The sequence below is a fragment of the Folsomia candida genome, unplaced genomic scaffold (genome assembly GCF_002217175.1).
Source record: "Folsomia candida strain VU population unplaced genomic scaffold, ASM221717v1 Fcan01_Sc020, whole genome shotgun sequence".
Classification (NCBI taxonomy): Eukaryota; Metazoa; Arthropoda; class Collembola; order Entomobryomorpha; family Isotomidae; genus Folsomia; species Folsomia candida.
In genome coordinates this window covers 78,455-97,903 of record NW_019091212.1, presented here as the reverse complement: position 1 = coordinate 97,903, position 19,449 = coordinate 78,455, and the positions used below count along the sequence as shown (strand labels likewise).

Genomic DNA, 19,449 nt, shown 5'->3' with positions numbered 1-19,449 from the left:
GTTGGCGACGATAATTGATAATCGGCTATAATTTTTTAACATAACTTCCCACGATAATATTTTTGTTATTTTTTCTTCTAACATTAAAACTTGCCAGCCACTGGAAATAAGATGCAATTTCTTAACAATAAATAATTTCCAGCATGTGACACAATTTTTATTAACATAACAAGAGACCACTTTTTTGTAAACCATCAGTATAATTGTAATATAAATATTATCAAGTCAAGTCAAGTAATCCTTTATTAACATGTCAACAAATATCAGTTAATATAAACTGGTTTCCAATTTATATTATAATCTCCAATTTGTATTATAATTAATATATCACATTTGCTATACTAACACAACCTCAAATAATTGTACTACAAGCTTTTAGTAGGAATTACTAATCTTTAATTAAGAACTCCAGATATTTAATTTGGAATTGGTTACTTAATAATGTTTGATTAATTAATCCTTTAACTATCTACCAATAGATAATTAACAAATGTCAAAAAAAAGTTGACTAGTTTCTGAAATAGTTTAAACTTCTTCTGGAACGGACGACGGCTGGATCAGGGCTGTTCAGTTACGGCGACCAAGACCTGCCACAAATCAAGTTTCAGCTCCGGCAAGGTCATGGCGGGGAGGAGCTCGCGCACCAAGAGGCGGTGGAAAGACTTTACTCTACCCTCGTCGCCAGCAAGGCTGCTGGTTAGTCGCGTGAGATGACCCTTCATCTCTGCCACATACTTTGGAATTTCGTCAGCTTCGCGATCCCGAGCTAAGAATTAGAGAAATGTATATTTATAATGGGGACGCAAACCATTTTCAATCCAGATTATTGATTTTTTTAGCCGCTCAGATTGAGAGACCAACCTTATAGAAACAACATTTAAGGCGACATTGTACAAAATTCAGAGCATTACGGGTGCGCTGCAAGGTCGTGAAAACGCGTGGTTTTCTGTGCCTTGCCGCAGCAGCTCAGACTTTTCGTGTATTGATTCCCCGTGAAAACTGAGCATTTTGAGGACTTTGCGACGCCCATAATTATCTTTATAACGCTCTTAATTAGGCGCACTAAATGTTGTTTATAACGACTTGGTCTTTTATACCGAGGAGGTCAAAAAGTAATTTGAGTTGAACATGGTTTGCCCCATTGTTAGAAGAAGTTTAAATTTTCGCCCTCACAATGCAATGGTTTGACTTGGAAATACTTACCGTGGTCGTCATGCTCCTCTATTTCACCACCCTGTTCATCGTCTCCCATTCCAATAGCACCGGCAGCCATCCGAGCTGAAATACAATCAAGACAATTTTTTAGAAAGATTTACTTTCGGATGCTAACCGTTGTCAAAAACCTTCAATCGTGCCTTCCATGCTCTCGATATCCTGGGGTTTCTCGCCTGGAAGAAGATCATCACGATTCAAACCCAAATTAATTGCGGGTGACGAAAACAAATTTGACGAAAGAAAAATATCTACTCACTCTCACTGCTGACATCCAACACTGTTTTGAGTTTCTTCAAGGCACCTCTTTTCTTCAAAGGGATGACGGAATTCTCCTTGCGAACAGGTGATCTTGACCGAATGTTGTCATCCTTCTTCTTTTCCACATTCTTTACTCGAGGTCGGCGACGGGTTCGATTTCCATATCTTGGACCGGCCGTTGAAGAAGCGGCAGCTTCCTCCTCGCTTTTTTCTGCTGTCCCCCTCGGAGATTTGTTTCGACGAGAGCTCACTACTCGTGATGCCACTGGCGAGTTGGTTGACGGGGAGCACCTTTTCACCGGCGTAGGCTGCTTTACTTCCACAAACAGCTCATCGTAACTGGGCGAGAGTGATCCAGGCGGATGAGCTAGAACGACCTCCTCCTCGTTCTCCACTCGTCTTGGTTCATCTTCAATGTACTCGTGTGGGGGTGAAAGGTCTATGGGAGCCATGGGAGGACTCACGGCTTCTTCATAATTTGGTTCTGGAAGTGGGGTTGGCACGAAGACCTCTCCTGCTTCCGCCGCTCTGATAGCAAGTCTCTCTTCAAGCCAGGTATGCCATTTAACCTGCACCTTTCGAAACGACCGTGGGGACAGTGGAACATGTGCCATCTTTCCTGTTTTCCTACCAACTCAACTGAAAACCCTTCTTCTTGCACTAATCAAATAATTAACCATAATTAGCCACCTATAATGTATTAAGACTCTCAATAGTCGTAATTTAAGAGTATTGATTTAAAGACTAAAAAACTTACCCGACTAACTTGGACGTTGACGGATAAATGTCGAGGAGTTATTAATTGTTGGTCTGGTGTGGGATCAAGTGGAGCTGGCAACTTGGACTGTAGTGCAGTGTTTTCCAAAATCGTGAGATTTTAAAATTGGAATCAGCCTGAATCTCATCAGTCGAGCAGAAGAAGAGAGATTTTGCGACGAGATGCGATTTGCCGAGTTGAACTTCCTTGCAGATTGGTAACACGATTTGCATACTTTTCAACAAATTCCTCGTCACTTTTTACGTGACAAGACATAACTTGATCGCTTACTTGTTACTGTGCGACTTGGCAGAGTTTGAACTTGGAACGAGTCGGTAAACGTCACTTCACCCGAGAAAGTTGAGAATTCTGCTCTTGGAAGCGATTTGACGAGTTCGATTGCCCTGCAGATTTTCAGGAAAGTTGGAACAGGTCCGTCACCACGCAGCTGGCAAGTCAAATGATACAAAACCAATGCAAAACAAAAGTTGGCATCACCCGCCTTACATTGCATCCCTTTTGGACACAAATTTATCAAATGACGCCTAAACTAACCCATTAATCAATTTTACAAATTATGAGTCATTCCGACTTCCGAATTTAATTTCTCGTCATCACAATTCATTGACAAACTAAAAAATTACTTCCTGTGTTTACGCAATCAACATTCTTAAAAATGAGCCGGTTAAGGTGAAAATGAGACACCACATTGGTTGGGATTCTTTCTGGAAGATCCCAGAAAAGGGGCAGTGGTGGGGACATTGTTTGTGCCCCCTCTCAGAAATTCAGAAAAATCCACTCTTCCCTACATTATAATAATAAGCCCTCGTCCTCCTATCTCACGATGGTAATGTCCTCATATATATGTCCCCCCAACTTCCCCCGCCCCTGGTTTAGGTGATAGGGTTCAAAAGCAGCAGATCTTACAAATTGCAGACTGCAATTTTGAACTTAATTTATAATAGATAAAATAAATAGCAATTTATTTTACATGTAAGGTAGATAGAAGCATGAAATTTGCTATGCAGATGCACATCAGACCCAACAATTGAAGTCAGATTAAAGAATTTTTTTAGTTTTGCATGGAGGTTGCATTTATTTTGTAAATGTATAGGAGAATTTAACAAAGAGTGTGCAAAATATATAAATCTTGATCAGAAAGTAATAAAGTAAATATCCAAAGAATGGATAACAAACCATCACTAAATTTAAAATAAAAATATTATCATAATTCCTAGAAAAACTAACGATTTTTTGTGTTATTTTAATTTTTCAATGGAATAATTGGGGTTGGAAAGATAAGCTGGACGAGGGGATTCTTACTCTTATTCTCGATCAAAGATGTTGTAAGCATCTTGTTCCTACCCATGATCCAAGCATAAATTAAATTATCCACAGTTTTGAGATACACGGTAAGCTCTTGTTCCTCTGTAAACTTTTCAACATAATGATAGACCTCGTCTTCACTCACACCGGGGAGTATTTCGATTGGGATTGACACTTTAAGAGCAAACGCTTTGTCCTTGCAAAAGTAAGACGGGAGGGGTTTTATCATTGTAGAAGTAATGACATCATAATTTCCATAATCCAGAAAAACTACTTTGTACTCGTCTTTGTCTGGACAAGCCTCTAAAATTTTAGCTCTATAGTAGCGTAAATCATCTTCAATGTTTTGCCTGGCCGCGACGTAAGTTCCATTGATCAGAGATGAAGGATCCAGTTGAGGGACATTTTTCCAATTATTCAAAAATTGGGTCAGTTCTTCACTTACTAAATCTGCTCGATGGTCGTCACCTTCTAGCTGAATACAAATCGAGTCATAATTTTCTATGAAAGACACAACTCCTTCATATTGAACTCCCGACATGTATGCTGAGGGGCCACTAAATAATTCCTTCGCAAGATCCTGGTCGATCATTGGAAATTCGTGGTCAACGTTTGTATAGTACTTGCAGAGGTTTGGCTTTCTTAGGCCAAAATCGTCAAGAAGTGGCGTCCCTTCTTCTGAAGCGAGGGTCACTACACACCTGGTGGAAGGAGAGATGAGTGTAAAGGTTAAAACGCAGTTTAAATAAAATAAATAAATCTCTACTTCCCTATCTTACTTTCGAATTTCTCGGGGATCAACGTCATCAATGAAATTTACATGACTAATGTAGCATTCCAGATTTTTTTCAATAATCAACTCCATCAATTTGCCCTTAGTTTCATCTGAAGGAAGTTTGCTCGGGTCCGCTGCCAATAGTTCAATTAAATAGCAGGGTGTGGCTGCTTCAGGAATCTCAACGAGTTCATTCGGAATTTTGAGCATCTAGAACATAATTTGTGAGGATTTAATGGGGCATGAACTATGTCATCACTCAGAGTTGATTAGAGTTTCTACCATTAAAACTTACGTCTTTTTCCTGAACATTGACAAAATCTCCATAATCTACCAGTTTCACCAAGTATCCGACTGTCGACTTTTGAATAATTGTAGCTCGATAATTCATTCTATCCTCGCCAAACGCAACAAGAACAGCATCGCCAATATCCTTTGAAAAGTCCTTCGCCTTTTAGAAAAGTACACATTATTAATAACACAAATTTAATTGAGTGATAAGAAAGTGCAAATAACTTTACGTTTGTACAATGCGGTCTTCACTTCGCAGTGACTAGGGAGTAATATTACTTACCTCATTGGAAGTAGAGTCATACTTCAACAATCCAGCATCAACAGCTTCCATTATAGATGGATGCAGCTGAAGATGAACTTTGAAATTCGATCCCACTTTTGAAACCTTTGTCCCAAAGACTCCGATTTTCTGTCCAATCCAATCACTGTAATCATATCGAGGATACTTTCCAAGCATTTGTGGTCCTAAATTATGCAAAATAAATTACAATATATTAATATCTAATCCAATAGTAATATCGCACGATCTGATTTATTAGCTAATTAATTGAAGTCAATCAATACTATGTTAATGAATTGGAAATGTTTTACCTTCATCATTGGTGGCATGAGTACTTAGCGGAACAAAATCAGCTAAACCCAAATTCATAACCATTTCGAATCCAACATCCTTCTTGTCACACGTGAGCCGAACTTCAGAGACTCCACGGTCAATTAGAGAAATTGAGAACACGGATGTATTCTTCCCTTGGAACAGCGACTTGTAGTCATACTTTTTCCACTTTTCCTTTTCCTCAAATGGGACAACTTGAGCAAGACGGCACATTAGCGAAAGCTTCGGAAGTCGCAAAAGTTCAGTTGACGACGGATATATGGAATCTGCCGAGATTAAAATATCCACTCCTGAATCCACCATATATACGTTCACACCCTTCTCGTCAACTAAATTGACCTCTGCTCGGTGAAGTTTCCTATGAAGTATACAAAATATAGTTATTATTTTATCGTAATCGTATCGTATGCTTATTAGCAATGACATAAATCCCATTCATTATCATATCATACCCATCCTCAAATTTGACAGTTACAGGAAGTCCGTCCTTCAGACAAGCAACGTCAACCGGTGCACAACCGGCAATGTTGTGCAAATGAAGATCCATTGCCTCCTTAATCTGCCTTTGAATCACCACGGAAGTGTAATCCATCACGATGATTGAAAAATTTTCCGGGCTTACTGCTCTGAGCAATTTGTATGAGTACATCTTATTGATCATCAATGGACGATCCGGATAGCACCACTTAAGAGTGTCCAAATCCTTATCAAGCAACATTTCGGCGTAATCAGTCGTCGTACGTTGTTGCTAAAACAAGAAAGAAAAGAAATGGTGATATTTAACTCCAGTTACAAACTGATGAATAATTATTTAGCATTTTGACCTACACCGAGTATTATTTTCTTCCTTTCCTTAGCAAACCTTCTTTCAAGTTTTATGTTCCTTCAAGTTTTTGTCGACAGGCTCGTAAAAAGATAACCAACGCTTCGATATCAACTTTTTTTTACTAGAGGCAGTTTTCTTCTTCGGTGAGGACAAAATGGTGACTAACTTTGAGTGGACGAAGAGTGAGGAGGCGAAGAAGATGCAGTTGGCATGTAGATTATTGCACAAATGATCACAAGGTGGCAGATGCAGTGATGGAACGTTCGCATGTCCAACTCTCTGATTGACAAGAGTTACATGAATTTATGCAAACTTCTAATTTATTCATACTAATCCAGCCTTATATTTGTAGCTTAATAATCTTGTGTTATTTTAACATAATTAATTGGCCATGTGCCCCTTCTCACGATGTTCCAATCGAAAAACTGACCTCAGATTCGATATCAGCGACCAAAAAACTATAAGAATCGACATTTACCCAACGCTAACGACGTCGAAATAATTAATTGAATTATTCGTAAACAATTGTAAACACGTGAGATAAGCCGCTATAAGTTATAGCGGCTTATCTCACGTGTTATAGCCTATGACATATGTATGTATACCTACGTGTGTGTGATAAGTGGCTATACGCGTATAGCTATGACACATGTGTAGGTATACGTGTGTATGTAAGTAGTGTGATAAGCGGTTATGCGCGTGTCAGCCGTATAACACAAGTAGGTATGCCTTTGACTATAACATAGATAGGTATGGCACCGAAGGGTATAAAAGGAGCTGCGCGTGAATTTTTTGTCAGTCTGCGGGCGGAGCTCGCGGGGGACGGACATGTCCCTGGGTGAGCTCCCCATTGCAGCTGCGCCCTTGGGCCGCCCTGCCTCTCTGGGGAGTCGGGCCCACCACTGGCTTCGGCCGGTGATCCGACTCTCTTCCCGTTGGAGGGGTAGTCCGGGGGAGCAATGCTGTAAGGGGAGAGCCTTACGGGAAGTCCCCCTCCAACACTCCGCCCACTAAGCAGACTCACCGGGTGGGGAGCCGGCGGGGCTTGCCAAAATGCGTGGTGGCGCTAGGCAAGTGAGAGGGGCTCTCTACCTCCAACCCTTGGGTGACCGGGCTCTTTAGCTTGCACTCCCCTTGGGGCTGGCCGGGTTCCCGAGTTCGAAGCCTTAATGGGGGCCGATTTACGGGTGCACTCCCACCTCGTAAGGCGAGGGTAAGACGAGCCCCCATGGGGAACGCGGTTGCAGAGGCGGCGACGTGGGCAGGGTTTTCTCGGTCGGCGGGAGGTAGACGTCCGCGGACGCCTTCGGGCGAGAGTGGAGGCCCGCCCGCGTGGAGCACGAGGGAGCGACGTCCTCGTCGTGTGCTCTGGAAACGCCCTTCTTAGGGCGGCCAACAGTTCCCGTCACATAAACGTGGCGACAAAATTTGTAATATAAGTAATTTCAATTAAATTTAAATCAAATGAACGAAGTGTGAAATGAAATGAAATGTCGACACACACTTCTCTTAGGCGTTGTTGACATGTCGCAATGTCATACCCACCGCCGCATACATATTTAGATATGTACGTGCAAAGGCTATCCTTCATTTGAACTGTGATTTATATGGAGACGTTAAATTGGGCGGAAATTGAAAATCAATCTTGTTCTGGTTCATATGTACGACTTGGATTTGAATGCTATTGAATCGAATTTCCACATTCTGCTCATGGAAATTTGGATCTCTGTTCGAAACGATCAGAAAACGTCTACAATCAATTCGAAGGAATGATTTTATGGAAATGAGAATTCCTCTCTGCATATCATCACCGAATGTATAAAAGACCAAAGACATGTGTGAATCGGTGAAAGGAAAGCGAACGCAAGAACGGAGTCCCAAAGGAGAAAGATGCATATGTATAGATTTCTTTGGATAGAAAACTCGAAACCATTTCTAAACCAGTGGATCTTAGAAGCAGGGTTTCGTGGTTTTAATAACACAACCGTCTAAAACCGGTTTTAACCAGGTTTGGACATCGAGTTTGTGAAGTCCAAAAGTGTCCAAAACAGAAAAAATGGGAAAGTACTAAAATTTATTGTTTCTTCATTATTGGGTTAAATTTAATGCACCACCGAATTAGCTGAAATTTACCATAAATTTTAGCTGAATTCGCCACCGGATGAATTTTTTCCAATTTTAGCCTTTTCAGCCACCGATTTAGATGGTGGTTACCACAAATTTAGATGAACTGCCATCACAATATTTCATGACGATAAAACATGGGTATACATATGTTTAAAAAAAATATAATCACAATAATCTCAAGAAATCATGCTAATTTCCTTATCACTGCATGTACCTATGTATATATTTGTATATCATTGACTAAACTGGGCAGGAGAAGTGACGTATGTATTACCTTTCGGCTGGTCATCACTACCCTCACAGTTGTGCAGTTAAAATATATCTATCTGAACAACGTTTTTTAAAACCAAAGAAATGACGTGTTCGCAAGTTTTTAATTGGACCAGTGATACCGTATTCTCTCTTTCTGAGGAAAATTCTCCCAAATTTTAGAAGCTCAAGACCATTTGCGTCTAATATTCCTTTAGAGAGTAGTGGAATATCAGGCTTAACTGGATTAATCCAATTCGAATCCGACAGGGTACGATTGGATTGGATTTTTTTCTGACCCAATAAAGTTGGATCGGATCGGATCTGATTGGATGTTTATGACCCGACGAAGTCGGATCGGATCGGATTGGATATCAAAAAACATCAATCAAAATACACTATGTATATGTAGAAAGCAGTAGGAAATCGAATTTAATCCGATTAATCCAATCCGACAGACTCGGATTGGGTCGAATTATTTTAGGATCCGACCAGGTCGGATTGAATCGAATTTTTTAAGGATCCGACCAAGTCGGATCGGATCGAATTAAAAAAAAACATCGATCCGACTACACTCTAGTTTCCTGTGCTAGTAGTGGGTGTCTCTTAAAAAACCGAACTTTTCACCCAACCAGTATTGCCGTTACGGCTAGAGAGGCATGTAGCAATTTCAAATTTCGGTTGGAAGGCCTGAAATTGAGGACGAAAGGAAATAATTGGTTTAGAAATTCAGAATACGCTTTATGATGTTAGACCGGAAGCCAAAACCGTTCCATTTGGTCAAAAGCGTAAGAATGGTAGGGTTGCGAAGGCTAAAAAAGCGCTCATTGTTATTTAATTTCAGGTGTATTTTTAAAAAAGACATGTATATAGACGTGTTATACAAATAAATTAATCATATTATTGCAAATTTTATGGATTTTATAATCCTATGCTCATTAAATATGGTAATGGCAGCTCATCTAAATTTGTGGTAACCACCATCTAAATCGGTGGCTGAAAAGGCTAAAGTTGGAAAAAATTCATCCGGTGGCGAATTCAGCTAAAATTTATGGTAAATTTCAGCTAATTCGGTGGTGCATTAAATTTAACCCTTCATTATTGAAGGTTTCGATAATCCGTTGACGTGTGTATAACCTCCCATTAATTTTGAGCATTTTGCGTGTAATACGAATACGACATGATTTAGAAAGTTTCTTAATTTCTCTTCAAAAATTATTTAAAAGTTTAAAGTTTTCCAAATTTCGTGGTATTACACACCAACCAAAATGCTCAAAATTAATAGGAGTTTACATATCTGTACATCGATTTGCAAAAAAAAGTCGTCAATAAATATCTTTTAACATTTTGCCCCATTTCCCAATATTTCCCAACGCTTGTGAACATTTTGAACGTCCAAAATTGTCTGACACAGCTTTTGAACTGTGACCAGTCCAAAAGTATGTAGTTCTGTGCGTCTAAAACGAAGCACTGTTTAGAAGAATATCACCGTGAATACAGTTCCAATTTTATCTCTGATATGAGGATATGATGAAGAATTGGGTAACCATTCGGGGGTCATATTATGTATGAGAGAGCATTTAAAAGCTAGTTGATCATGATGTCGTCGCGGTAAATTTAGAACCAGGAAGACCAACGAACCAACAAACATGGTCACAATTTGTCTGGTGAGATTGGCACAGTTCGTCATCGTCGTCGCCTTTTTCCTCGAGTGAGTGGGGAGGCCGGATTTGAGGGAGATATTTGCCCAAAGCTTACACCAAACCATGGAACCTATTGTCAAGTTGCTCTTGGTCTAAAATTGAAGTATTTGTGCACCCGTAATGGGAAAGTGAGGAGAAGAAAGGGCAGAAAGTGGATGCGTTGATCTGATAAAGAAAAGCAAATAGCACCACCAAATACTACCAAATATTGCTATTATTCTGCCAAGTTGGAGAGACTCAAACCCGATCAACTTTCTCTCCCCCACCGACAAATGCAACAAATCAACCAACAACGACGAAGGCATAATCATCCACTCTTCTCACGGATTCTTAATCGTCCCACAACCACCTTGTTATTTTCTTCGCCCTTTTCCTTCATCTGCACTCAGTGTTTCGTTTGCTGCATTTCTTGCACTGGAAAGAAAGCCACGCACGAAACTGCAAAAAGTGCAAGACATTCAGCCACGAAGTATGCGCTTCGGAGAGTAGTTTCTTGCGCCTTGAATTTCTTGCTGGTCCAAATATTTACCGCAACATACCACTTTCTTGCAAGTGGTTACTTGCACCTGAAACACTGGTCACACCACACTTAACAGAAACCATTTAACCCTTCGTGGCGTCGACCTGGTTGATTACTACTATGTGGGGTGACCAGACTACTCATTAATAGAGACAGCCAGGCCAGCGGCGGTAGCGCATTTAAGGCTAATTGCCGTTTTAGTCAGGTGTTGTATTCTGGCATGGTTGATTACTATGCCAGAATACAACACCTGACTAAAACGGATGCCACCATAAATCAGCACTCATTTCATGTCACTTTTTTTTTACTTTCTCCAATCTGTCTCATCCAATAAATTATGTATGCGTCGTGTTGCTTACACATGTAGATTTTTCGCCAGTCTCGTAAATCATCTTTGTATAAATACATCCGTATTATGTAAAAAATTATGAGAAATGTCGTTGTCGTAATTTATGGAGTTTGTCGACAAGACTTAAAATATAATTAAGCAAGTGTCACACGAAATAATCTCTTCTCCAGGAAAAGTTGCACCTGGTTTTTTCTGTCTGGTTGCAAAAGTGCATAGCTCATTAAATACGTAAATATTATTACGTAACTATATTTTGGATCGATGCATTCAATCAGGTGACGCTCACTCACTCTTCTTCACGCTCCAATAGGCAAGCCAAACAGTGATCTAAATAAACTATTGAATAACTCAGGATCGTCATGATGACATAATGAACGAGCCGAAGGACACACATTTCACTCAACTTTCACCTTTCGCAGGGAAAAGTAGTATCATTTGATCCAGTGCAGCTTGTGGTGATGATCCACTAATAGCTCCCTTTCACCCAGAGAGTTGGACCATGTATTCATATGCATGCCAGACTCCCAGTTTGAGATGCAGTCATCCATCCATGAAATTATTTTATACGTGCGTAGTGGCTCAGGTGAAGTCAAACTTAGGAGAAAACCAACCAATTCAAATCCAACCATGGTTCACTTTGATGATTTGTTGGCGTAGAGTCGTAGTCCGTCGCAGTGTTTACCATTTCTTGCACTGCAAAGCAAGCAACGCAAGAAATGCGAGGTGCAAGAAATTGCAAGAAAATGCACGAAATATGCACATCTAGCCACGCGTCATATGAACTATAGCTGCGAGAAGTGGTTTCTTGCGCCGTGCATTTTTGGCAGGTCGAAATACCTGCAAGAAACCACCTTCTTGCCGTCATTTCTTGCAAGTGGTTATCCACTTGGACCCGAAACACTGGTCGGTCGGTTTTGAATTTTGGATGGGTTGCAGGAGGAGGGAAGGATCAGAGAAAAAGAGTTGTTTGGTCGGTTGGTTGGTCGGATTATTATGAAAGAAGGAGAGAGCAAGTTCGGTGAAGCGGGCAAATTAGAGGGATGGATGGATGGTAAAAAGAAGATGATGGTGATGGCGAATAATTAGGCAAAGTGAATTAACTCCTCTTCAGCCACACTTACTTTCTACGGAACTTTTCCCTTTCATCCCTCCAACAAAGCTTGCTTTTTCACCAGCATTTTGTGCAGGATTTTGTTTAGCAGTGGACGAAAGAATTTGACTGACTTCATCTCTTCCCCGTGAAAAGGTTTTGTTTCATGTGAAAAATAACATGTTTTTAGAGTTTGACAAAATAGGGGTGAGATCATCTATCATTCAGTCAGCGCAGATTTATGGCTGCATCCGGATAAAGAGATAAATTAGGGAGGCAGCAGCAGCAGTGTCAACATGCATAAAAACATGCTCACTTGGGAGTTCATTAATTTATATGAAGTTGAAGGGACGAAATGGAAATATGGACCAAATTCAGGCCGAGTTTGGCCTTATACCAGAAGTAAAACATAATCCTATCCACCAACCAACTGATAATTGGGGTCTCCCAGTGTATGCTCCCTGATTTTTAGCAAAATAGTTTCAACCGATCAGAACTTAAATTGGTATGAAATTTGCAAAAGACGCGATCTCTCAATGGTCACGGTGATCAGAGATGTTTGCATCCGAAAAGGAGAAAGTTCGCTTTGACAGTTGACAAATTTTATACGTTTCAAATTTACTGTGCGTCTTCTCCTCTTCGGATGCAAATATCTCGGCCAATCGTGCCATTGCGAGATCGAGTCTTTCCCAAATTTCATATCAATTAAATTTGTGACCGACTGACACTGGTTTGCTCAAAATCGGAGAGCATACGCTGGGAGACCTCCATTGAAACACACATACAAACCATGATAAGGACACGATTTGATAATTGTGGTGGTGAACTTGTGCCTCAAAACATGAAACCGGGAGCCAAGGGACACCACCACCACGATTCCAAACATAGCTCCACTAACGAGATGGATCTCTATAAAAGAGAGAAAGCGTTCAAGTGCAGATTGACATACGCATCGAGACGGACGGGACGTGTGGGGCTTGGCTGGCTGGTAAAAAGAGGAGGCGGAGGGGATCGAAAAATGTGAAATCCATTACAAGAAAACAAATAGCCGTGAGTGATGTGAGAGATAAGTAAATATTGAGGAGACACGATAATAGTTTAAGCCTTTTATTCCGATTTTCTCCCAACCCGACCCTCACTCACTCCATCTCATCTCTCTCTCTCAGGATAAATCTGTCTTTTCACTTTCCTTCCACCGAAAAAAAGACAAATCAAACCAGCCAGTCTCAACCTACCTCATAAATAAAAAAGACCAACTCATACGATACGATACCTTCTTTTACCACGGGAAAGTCGCTCAACTTCCGGTCCAATTCCGGACAAGGTGTGTACTTTTACCCACCGGAAATTGGGGTAAATCATGTTTCGTATTTACCGTATATCATCCTCCGTGAGACAATGCGCTCCCTTTTCCGTCGGCTTTTTTGACCATTCATTCATGCCAGCAAAACATGTTCAAGTAATTATTTCTCGACAAGTATTGTTCCCTCTGCTCAAGTTAGTATTATGTTAATTTGGTGGAATCACTCATTCATCTCGTAACGTCTTCTTCTTCTCGGTAATGATGAGGTAAAGGTGGACGTTTTTCGGCCCGTTCCTCTCCTTTGAGACCGCATGTTTTGACAGAGAGCTTAATTTGCTTGGGTGAACAAGTGTGAGGTAAAGGTTTTGGGTTACGCAGTGCGACGGCTGAAAGGGATCCCTGGTCGATACCCTTGTCGGGCTGAGGGCTCAATTACATGGGTCACTCGTTCTAAATCCAACCATGAAATGAATCCCATGTCCACATGTATGTCATGTTTAACGCAAATGAGACGTGGCGGCCCTGTTTGTGGGCCATTGTTCTTTTGAGGATTTGAATACATACGTAAACGTATTTAAGTAAGATGAGCATTTTCAAGTGCAGGCAAGCAAATATTCACCTTATTTACAAATGTTTTGATGATGAAATAAATTGAAACTCAATGGTCAAGAAGGACGACGACGACGAGCCTCCTCCTTCACTCGTCTCGTTGGTGGAAATAATGACGTGGACAAATATTATTCACTCGACACTACATTGTTGAGTTGTCGAGTGTGTTTACTTACTCGCTATTTCATTTCATTCCGATTTGGACACATTGTGAATATACATGTTGTGTGTAGTTGTGGTTGTGGTTTTGGTTGGCTTGATTTGGTTTGGCCATTGTTTGCTGTCAACACGGCAGGCTTGGATAAGTTTAAGTACTTTTGTGGCAAAGGTGAGTGTAACGTGGTGGAATTGAAAATTGGGAAAATTTGAATAAGAGAGAAGGAACAATGACTGGTCTAAGTTGTCTCGAAAGGTGTGAATCGTGATGGTCATGGTCCATCTCGGTCATGATGTTTTAGTATTTGCTGCTGTTAGAAAATGATGTATTGCAAATTAGGTGCAAATTAGTTGCCAATAATATGAAATGCACTGTCTACTTTTTATTATTTTCAACTACTAGGATAACTTCCATCTTAGTTAGATGACGTACATGTTTGAAATTTCACTGTTCATGTTTCTACATCTTTTACTATATATGCCAAATTATTACCTCTCCAAGTCCAAAGTTGGGTTAGAAGCGTAAGAAATTCTGCGTGTTGAACGTCTTCTCTCCCAAAAACTCCTTAAAAGTGTCCCTGTCACAATGCATACATAAAATAATTGATTATCCACCCTTTTAATTGATTAAGATTTGTCACAAATTGGCTTACCAGGCATCCTTGGAGCACACATTGTACAATTCGGGTTTCGGAAACCCGTTGAAATTTTCACTCGCCACGAGAGTGTATGCGCCCATCCCCCTGTAAAGCAGCCAGTCGCCGGCTTGACATAGCTCAAGTTCCGCATATTCGTCCTCCTCGTTGGCTGCACTCTCGCAAACGGTCGCAGCGGGGTAAATGCGATCCAAAGAGTCGCACGTCGGACCCCAAATTGCCGTTTCGAACTTTGGTTCGCCCTCTTTTATCTCCTGTAAGTGGTCAAAATTACGGGGTTTAAAATCTCAAACTTCTTATTGCAGACGTTTTTAATGCAGGGCTCAATAACTCATCGCTAAAATCGTCAAGATCAGTACATTTTTAATCATTCTCGGCTCTGGGAATTTATTTTACAATTCTGGGCGACAAATTTGTAGTCATTAAGTTGATTAACAGAATGGCGATGAGGTTTTTAAGCGAGTTACAATTTTTCTGAAGGCTTCTTAACATGAGATCTCCTCCTTCAAAAACTGACAAAATCTGGAGTGTGTATTTTTTTTAATTGGCAGCGACTTTCTCTACAAAGTCGTCCAGAATTTTGAAATAAATTCCCAGAGCCGAGAAATGATTAAAAATGTGCTGATTGCGACGATGAGTCATCGAATCCTACATTCAGTTTACAATTTTTATAAGTCATGTTTAGCTTTAAATCCAGCAATGTCCCATTACTTTGCACTTCTCATACTCCTCCCAGATTTGCATTTATTCCAAATTTACGTACCCTCAAGAGCTCGGGAACTGGTTTCTTATGGTCGTACATGATATTGTTGAAGCTGCCGTAAACCCCGTCGTTGATGTAGTACATGTATTTCTTGTGGTCATCCTTCATATGTTTCTCTTTCAAAGTGTGGATAAAGCCACAGGCGGCGAACGCCGTGCCCGCAAAGTATCGCCCAGGCTCGGCGAAAACGGTGACGCCCATTTCTGGCGGAAAATATTTGTTGAGCGAGCATCTCACCACTTTAGAAATTTGGGTGAAGAGTTTCGTCTCCTTGCAGTTCGCCTTGGCTGGAAATCCGCCGCCGATGTCTAAAATATGGAATTTAAGTCCGATCTCTTTCGCCCATTTGAATACGCATTTTGAGTCGCGAATCGCTTTTTCAAAAATTCTTGGGTTTGCGGCACCCGAGCCGACGTGGAAGGCTACGCCGACAACGTCAAGTTCCAGTTCCTTCGCTTTTTTGAGGAGCGGCTTGACTTCGGTGAGGACGCAGGCGCCAAATTTTGCTCCTAAAGGGCTACTCGCGGCCTCATCGTCTTCCTTGATGCGAATCAGTGGCCTATGACAGGAATATATAAAGGGTGACATTATGCCAGGCAGGGTTGCAGTTGTTTTTATTTTCAAAGGGTCAATAGATTCAATATTATACGAAATGAGAACATGAGGCAACATGAGATTCTGGGAATGGAGGTTTCCCAGCGTATGCTATCAGATTTTGGGTACTGTTGATGGGGCTCTAAGAGTGGAAAGTTTTGACACCACATGGTAGCATTAATTTTGCGACGTCACCGGCAAAAAATAAAAATTTTCTAAAAATGGTGTAAAATGAAAGACTAATGTGAGTATAGGTCAGGAAAATTGTTTTTACCGTCCTGTGACCTCTGGGTCACCAGTTAAGGGCGTCTACTGTTTTGGAGTATATTAGCCGAATAGCCGAATAGCCGAATTATCCGACTTATTTTATTATTTAACACCACTTATTTATATTTTGGCGTACAAATCATACGAAACTGAATAAGTTGAACGCCAAAATAAAAGTAACTGGGGTTAAATAATAAATAGGTCGGATAATTCGGCTATTCGGCTAATATATTCCAAAACAGTAGACGCCCTTAACTGGTGACCCAGAGGTCACAGGACGGTAAAAACAATTTTCCTGACCTATACTCACATTAGTCTTTCATTTTACAGCATTTTTAGAAAATTTTTATTTTTTGCCGGTGACGTCGCAAAATTAATGCTACCATGTGGTGTCAAAACTTTCCACTCTTAGAGCCCCATCAACAGTAAACTAGTGTCAATCGATTATAAGATTAATTAGTATGAAATTTGCAAAAGACACGATCTCCCAATGCACAGGTTTGACGGAGATATTTGCATCCGAAGAGGAGAAACGGCGCAGTAAAGTTGACAAATTTTACACTCTAAATTATTTGCGCAATTTCTTATCTTCGAATGCAAATATCTCCGCCAATTCATTCATTTCCAAAATTTGTCTCACACGGTACACAAAATTCAGTATTTTTTTTACATACTTTGCATTTGGATACAGTTTCTTAATCTTCTCGAGTTCATAAGCGCAGTCGAAAGTCATCTTTTCAATCCCATGTGCCTTGGCGTACTCCAGATGAGAGTTCTGTTTACAAGGCTGTGCAAATATTATGCGGTCTTTATCTTCTTCCCCAATTATTTCCAAAATTGCTTTCATTTCCATCTGCATACGAGTAAATTTTAGCAAATCAATTAAGCACGTAATCAAGACCCAAGATTTAATGACTTTACTTCAGACGCGCAATCAAACCCTGCCCCCAGTCCGGCCAGCGCTCTCAGAAGGAATGGATGGTCATTGCATTTCACGGCTGAATCATGAACGAATTTAATTGATTACCAAATTACCCCAAGAATTAAAAGGTGACGTTGCACACTTACCATAATGCGGTTCAATGTTTGGCATGTACTTATGCCACAAGTTCCACTTGTGCAAAATATCGGTCAAATCGAAAATGAGGTAGGAATCCTCAATCTACATTATTAATTTAAATAGTTTTTTAGAAACGAAGCATTTAAAATTTACTCAGAGTTTCGCTGTGGTTTTAACCATTGCCTAAAACAGCCGTCCAAAACCGGGGACACCGAATTTTGGAAATTTCCAGTGTCCAAAATGGAAAATGGGGCAAATGTTACAAGTTCTTCATTATTGAATCTTTCGATTATCTGTCGACGTATATGTAATCTCCCATTAATTTTGAGCATTTTGGTGTGTAATTGGTAAAGGTTTTGGGACATTTCTGAATTTCTGTGAATGTGGTTTTTCCTAATTTCGTGGTATTCCACCTCATCAAAATGCTCAAAATGAATGGGAGATTACATTTAAATCTGTACATAGATTTACAAAAAAAATCCTTAATAAAGAACTTTTGCCCCATTTCCCAATGTTGGACGACTTTTTTGGACGCTTTTGGACAGTGTACAGTCCGAAATGAAACACTACAGAATGAGTAATTTACCTTTTTATCATCCCTTGCAACTTGTGCGATTTGTTTTGCGACGCATTTAAAATCGCAGTGATTCGGAATGACATGGATTTGATTATCGCCTGGATAACCGCTCGACATTTTTGCTAAGTGACAAAAGTTGATTTGGTTTTTGCAAATGCTGAAGTACGACTGAAGTTGGAACTTGTTTTTCTGGTGCCTAAATAAATATTGGGCTCTAGTTCGACTTATATAGATATCTGTCTGAGACGGATTAGTGACTGGATTTAATCCGTTTTTAATAAACAATTGGGAAGAAATCATTTCACTTGTTATGCAATACGTATTGTATCAACCATGTAATTTTTAATTAATTCAGGATTGCAATATTTAGAGAAGGAGGATAAAAGGGAAAATTGGAATATTAACATGGAGGCCTCCGAGCGTCTGCTCTCCTATTTTAAGCAAATTAATGTCCATCGATCACAAATTTAATTTGTATGAATTTGCAAAAGCTATGAATTTGCAAAAGGTATGAATTTGCAAAAGCTATGAATTTGCAAAAGCTATGAATTTGCAAAAGGTATGAAGTATGAAAAGCAAAATGAATTTGCAAAAGCTATGAATTTGCAAAAGCTATGAATTTGCAAAAGGTATGAAGTATGAAAAGCAAAATGAATTTGCAAAAGCTATGAATTTGCAAAAGGTATGAATTTGCAAAAGGTATGAATTTGCAAAAGCTAAAAATCTCCCAACGTCAAATTTTGGCAGAGATGTTTGCATCCGAAAAGGAGAAAACGATGCAAAATTTTGCATTTTTAAATTTGCTGCACGTTTTCTCCTCTTCGGATGCACATATTTCTTACCCATTGGCAGATAATGCCTTTTGCAAGTTTCATACTAATTAGATATGGGAATGATTGAGACAAATTTACTCTAAATCGCCGAGCATACCTGGGAAACCTCCATTGTAAAGTTTATAATCAATAATAACTCTTTTTATCCGGTTAATACCGAGTCAAATGAATGAAAGGGCTGTGGCATACGAGGTCAAAGTTAATCTTCTTCCAGACGAGGATCTAGAGTTACAAAATGATAACACTTTTACAAACGGGACATCGAATTAGTTTAATCTACAAGCCAATTATTGGCGAGATATTAACGTAAGATGAGGATGCATTTAGTTAGTGATTTATGACTTTGGAAAGTCTGTACTTTGAGATTATCCGTATTATGTAAATACATCGAGCTGTCTCACAATGAGGAGGTGTGAGGTGGTTATCGCCGATAACCACCGGACTAATTTTAAATTGTTCACGCTCAAAAATAAGCCCACCCATATTTTTTCGTTTTCCTGAATGGGCATGTTTACACCCTTAGCGGAAT

At 40.0% G+C, this 19,449-nt stretch overlaps 3 protein-coding genes across 3 annotated transcripts; all 3 read right to left on the bottom strand.

The window, feature by feature from the left end:
- Positions 1-135: 135 nt before the first annotated feature.
- Positions 136-2,666, bottom strand: LOC110858134. Its single transcript, XM_022106806.2, has 5 exons — positions 2,231-2,666; positions 1,472-2,133; positions 1,344-1,388; positions 1,204-1,278; positions 136-766 (listed from the first exon to the last, which is right to left on the bottom strand). Exons 2-5 carry the CDS (start codon positions 2,085-2,087, stop codon positions 558-560), a joined length of 945 nt encoding a protein of 314 aa, XP_021962498.1. The 5' UTR covers positions 2,088-2,133; positions 2,231-2,666; the 3' UTR covers positions 136-557.
- A 631-nt stretch (positions 2,667-3,297) lies between these two features.
- On the bottom strand, positions 3,298-6,244 carry LOC110858133. The gene is made up of 7 exons (XM_022106805.2): positions 6,067-6,244; positions 5,691-5,986; positions 5,217-5,596; positions 4,906-5,090; positions 4,627-4,782; positions 4,336-4,541; positions 3,298-4,257 (listed from the first exon to the last, which is right to left on the bottom strand). Exons 2-7 carry the CDS (start codon positions 5,954-5,956, stop codon positions 3,495-3,497), a joined length of 1,956 nt encoding a protein of 651 aa, XP_021962497.2. The 5' UTR covers positions 5,957-5,986; positions 6,067-6,244; the 3' UTR covers positions 3,298-3,494.
- Positions 6,245-14,533: 8,289 nt separating this feature from the next.
- Positions 14,534-18,290, bottom strand: LOC110858082 (ornithine decarboxylase). The gene is made up of 7 exons (XM_022106739.2): positions 18,097-18,290; positions 17,519-17,612; positions 17,372-17,448; positions 17,125-17,303; positions 15,590-16,148; positions 14,824-15,080; positions 14,534-14,748 (listed from the first exon to the last, which is right to left on the bottom strand). The coding sequence occupies exons 1-7, from the start codon at positions 18,202-18,204 to the stop codon at positions 14,685-14,687; spliced, it is 1,338 nt and encodes a 445-aa protein (XP_021962431.1). The 5' UTR covers positions 18,205-18,290; the 3' UTR covers positions 14,534-14,684.
- Positions 18,291-19,449: the final 1,159 nt, after the last annotated feature.

Excerpts from the sequence above, each read along its gene's own strand:
- LOC110858134 (XM_022106806.2), bottom strand. The coding sequence starts at position 2,087 with ATGGCACATGTTCCACTGTCCCCACGGTCGTTTCGAAAGGTGCAGGTT. Across the intron at positions 1,389-1,471 it reads GTTGGATGTCAGCAGTGAGA|GCGAGAAACCCCAGGATATC; the intron begins GTGAGTAGATAT and ends ATCTTCTTCCAG. Across the intron at positions 767-1,203 it reads AGAGGAGCATGACGACCACG|CTCGGGATCGCGAAGCTGAC; the intron begins GTAAGTATTTCC and ends TCTAATTCTTAG.
- LOC110858133 (XM_022106805.2), bottom strand. The coding sequence starts at position 5,956 with ATGTTGCTTGATAAGGATTTGGACACTCTTAAGTGGTGCTATCCGGAT. Across the intron at positions 5,597-5,690 it reads ACTGTCAAATTTGAGGATGG|GAAACTTCACCGAGCAGAGG; the intron begins GTATGATATGAT and ends TATACTTCATAG. Across the intron at positions 4,783-4,905 it reads ATGACTCTACTTCCAATGAG|GCGAAGGACTTTTCAAAGGA; the intron begins GTAAGTAATATT and ends CTTTTCTAAAAG.
- LOC110858082 (XM_022106739.2), bottom strand. The coding sequence starts at position 18,204 with ATGTCGAGCGGTTATCCAGGCGATAATCAAATCCATGTCATTCCGAAT. Across the intron at positions 17,613-18,096 it reads TTGCAAGGGATGATAAAAAG|ATTGAGGATTCCTACCTCAT; the intron begins GTAAATTACTCA and ends TTAATAATGTAG. Across the intron at positions 16,149-17,124 it reads AAACTGTATCCAAATGCAAA|GCCACTGATTCGCATCAAGG; the intron begins GTATGTAAAAAA and ends TTCCTGTCATAG.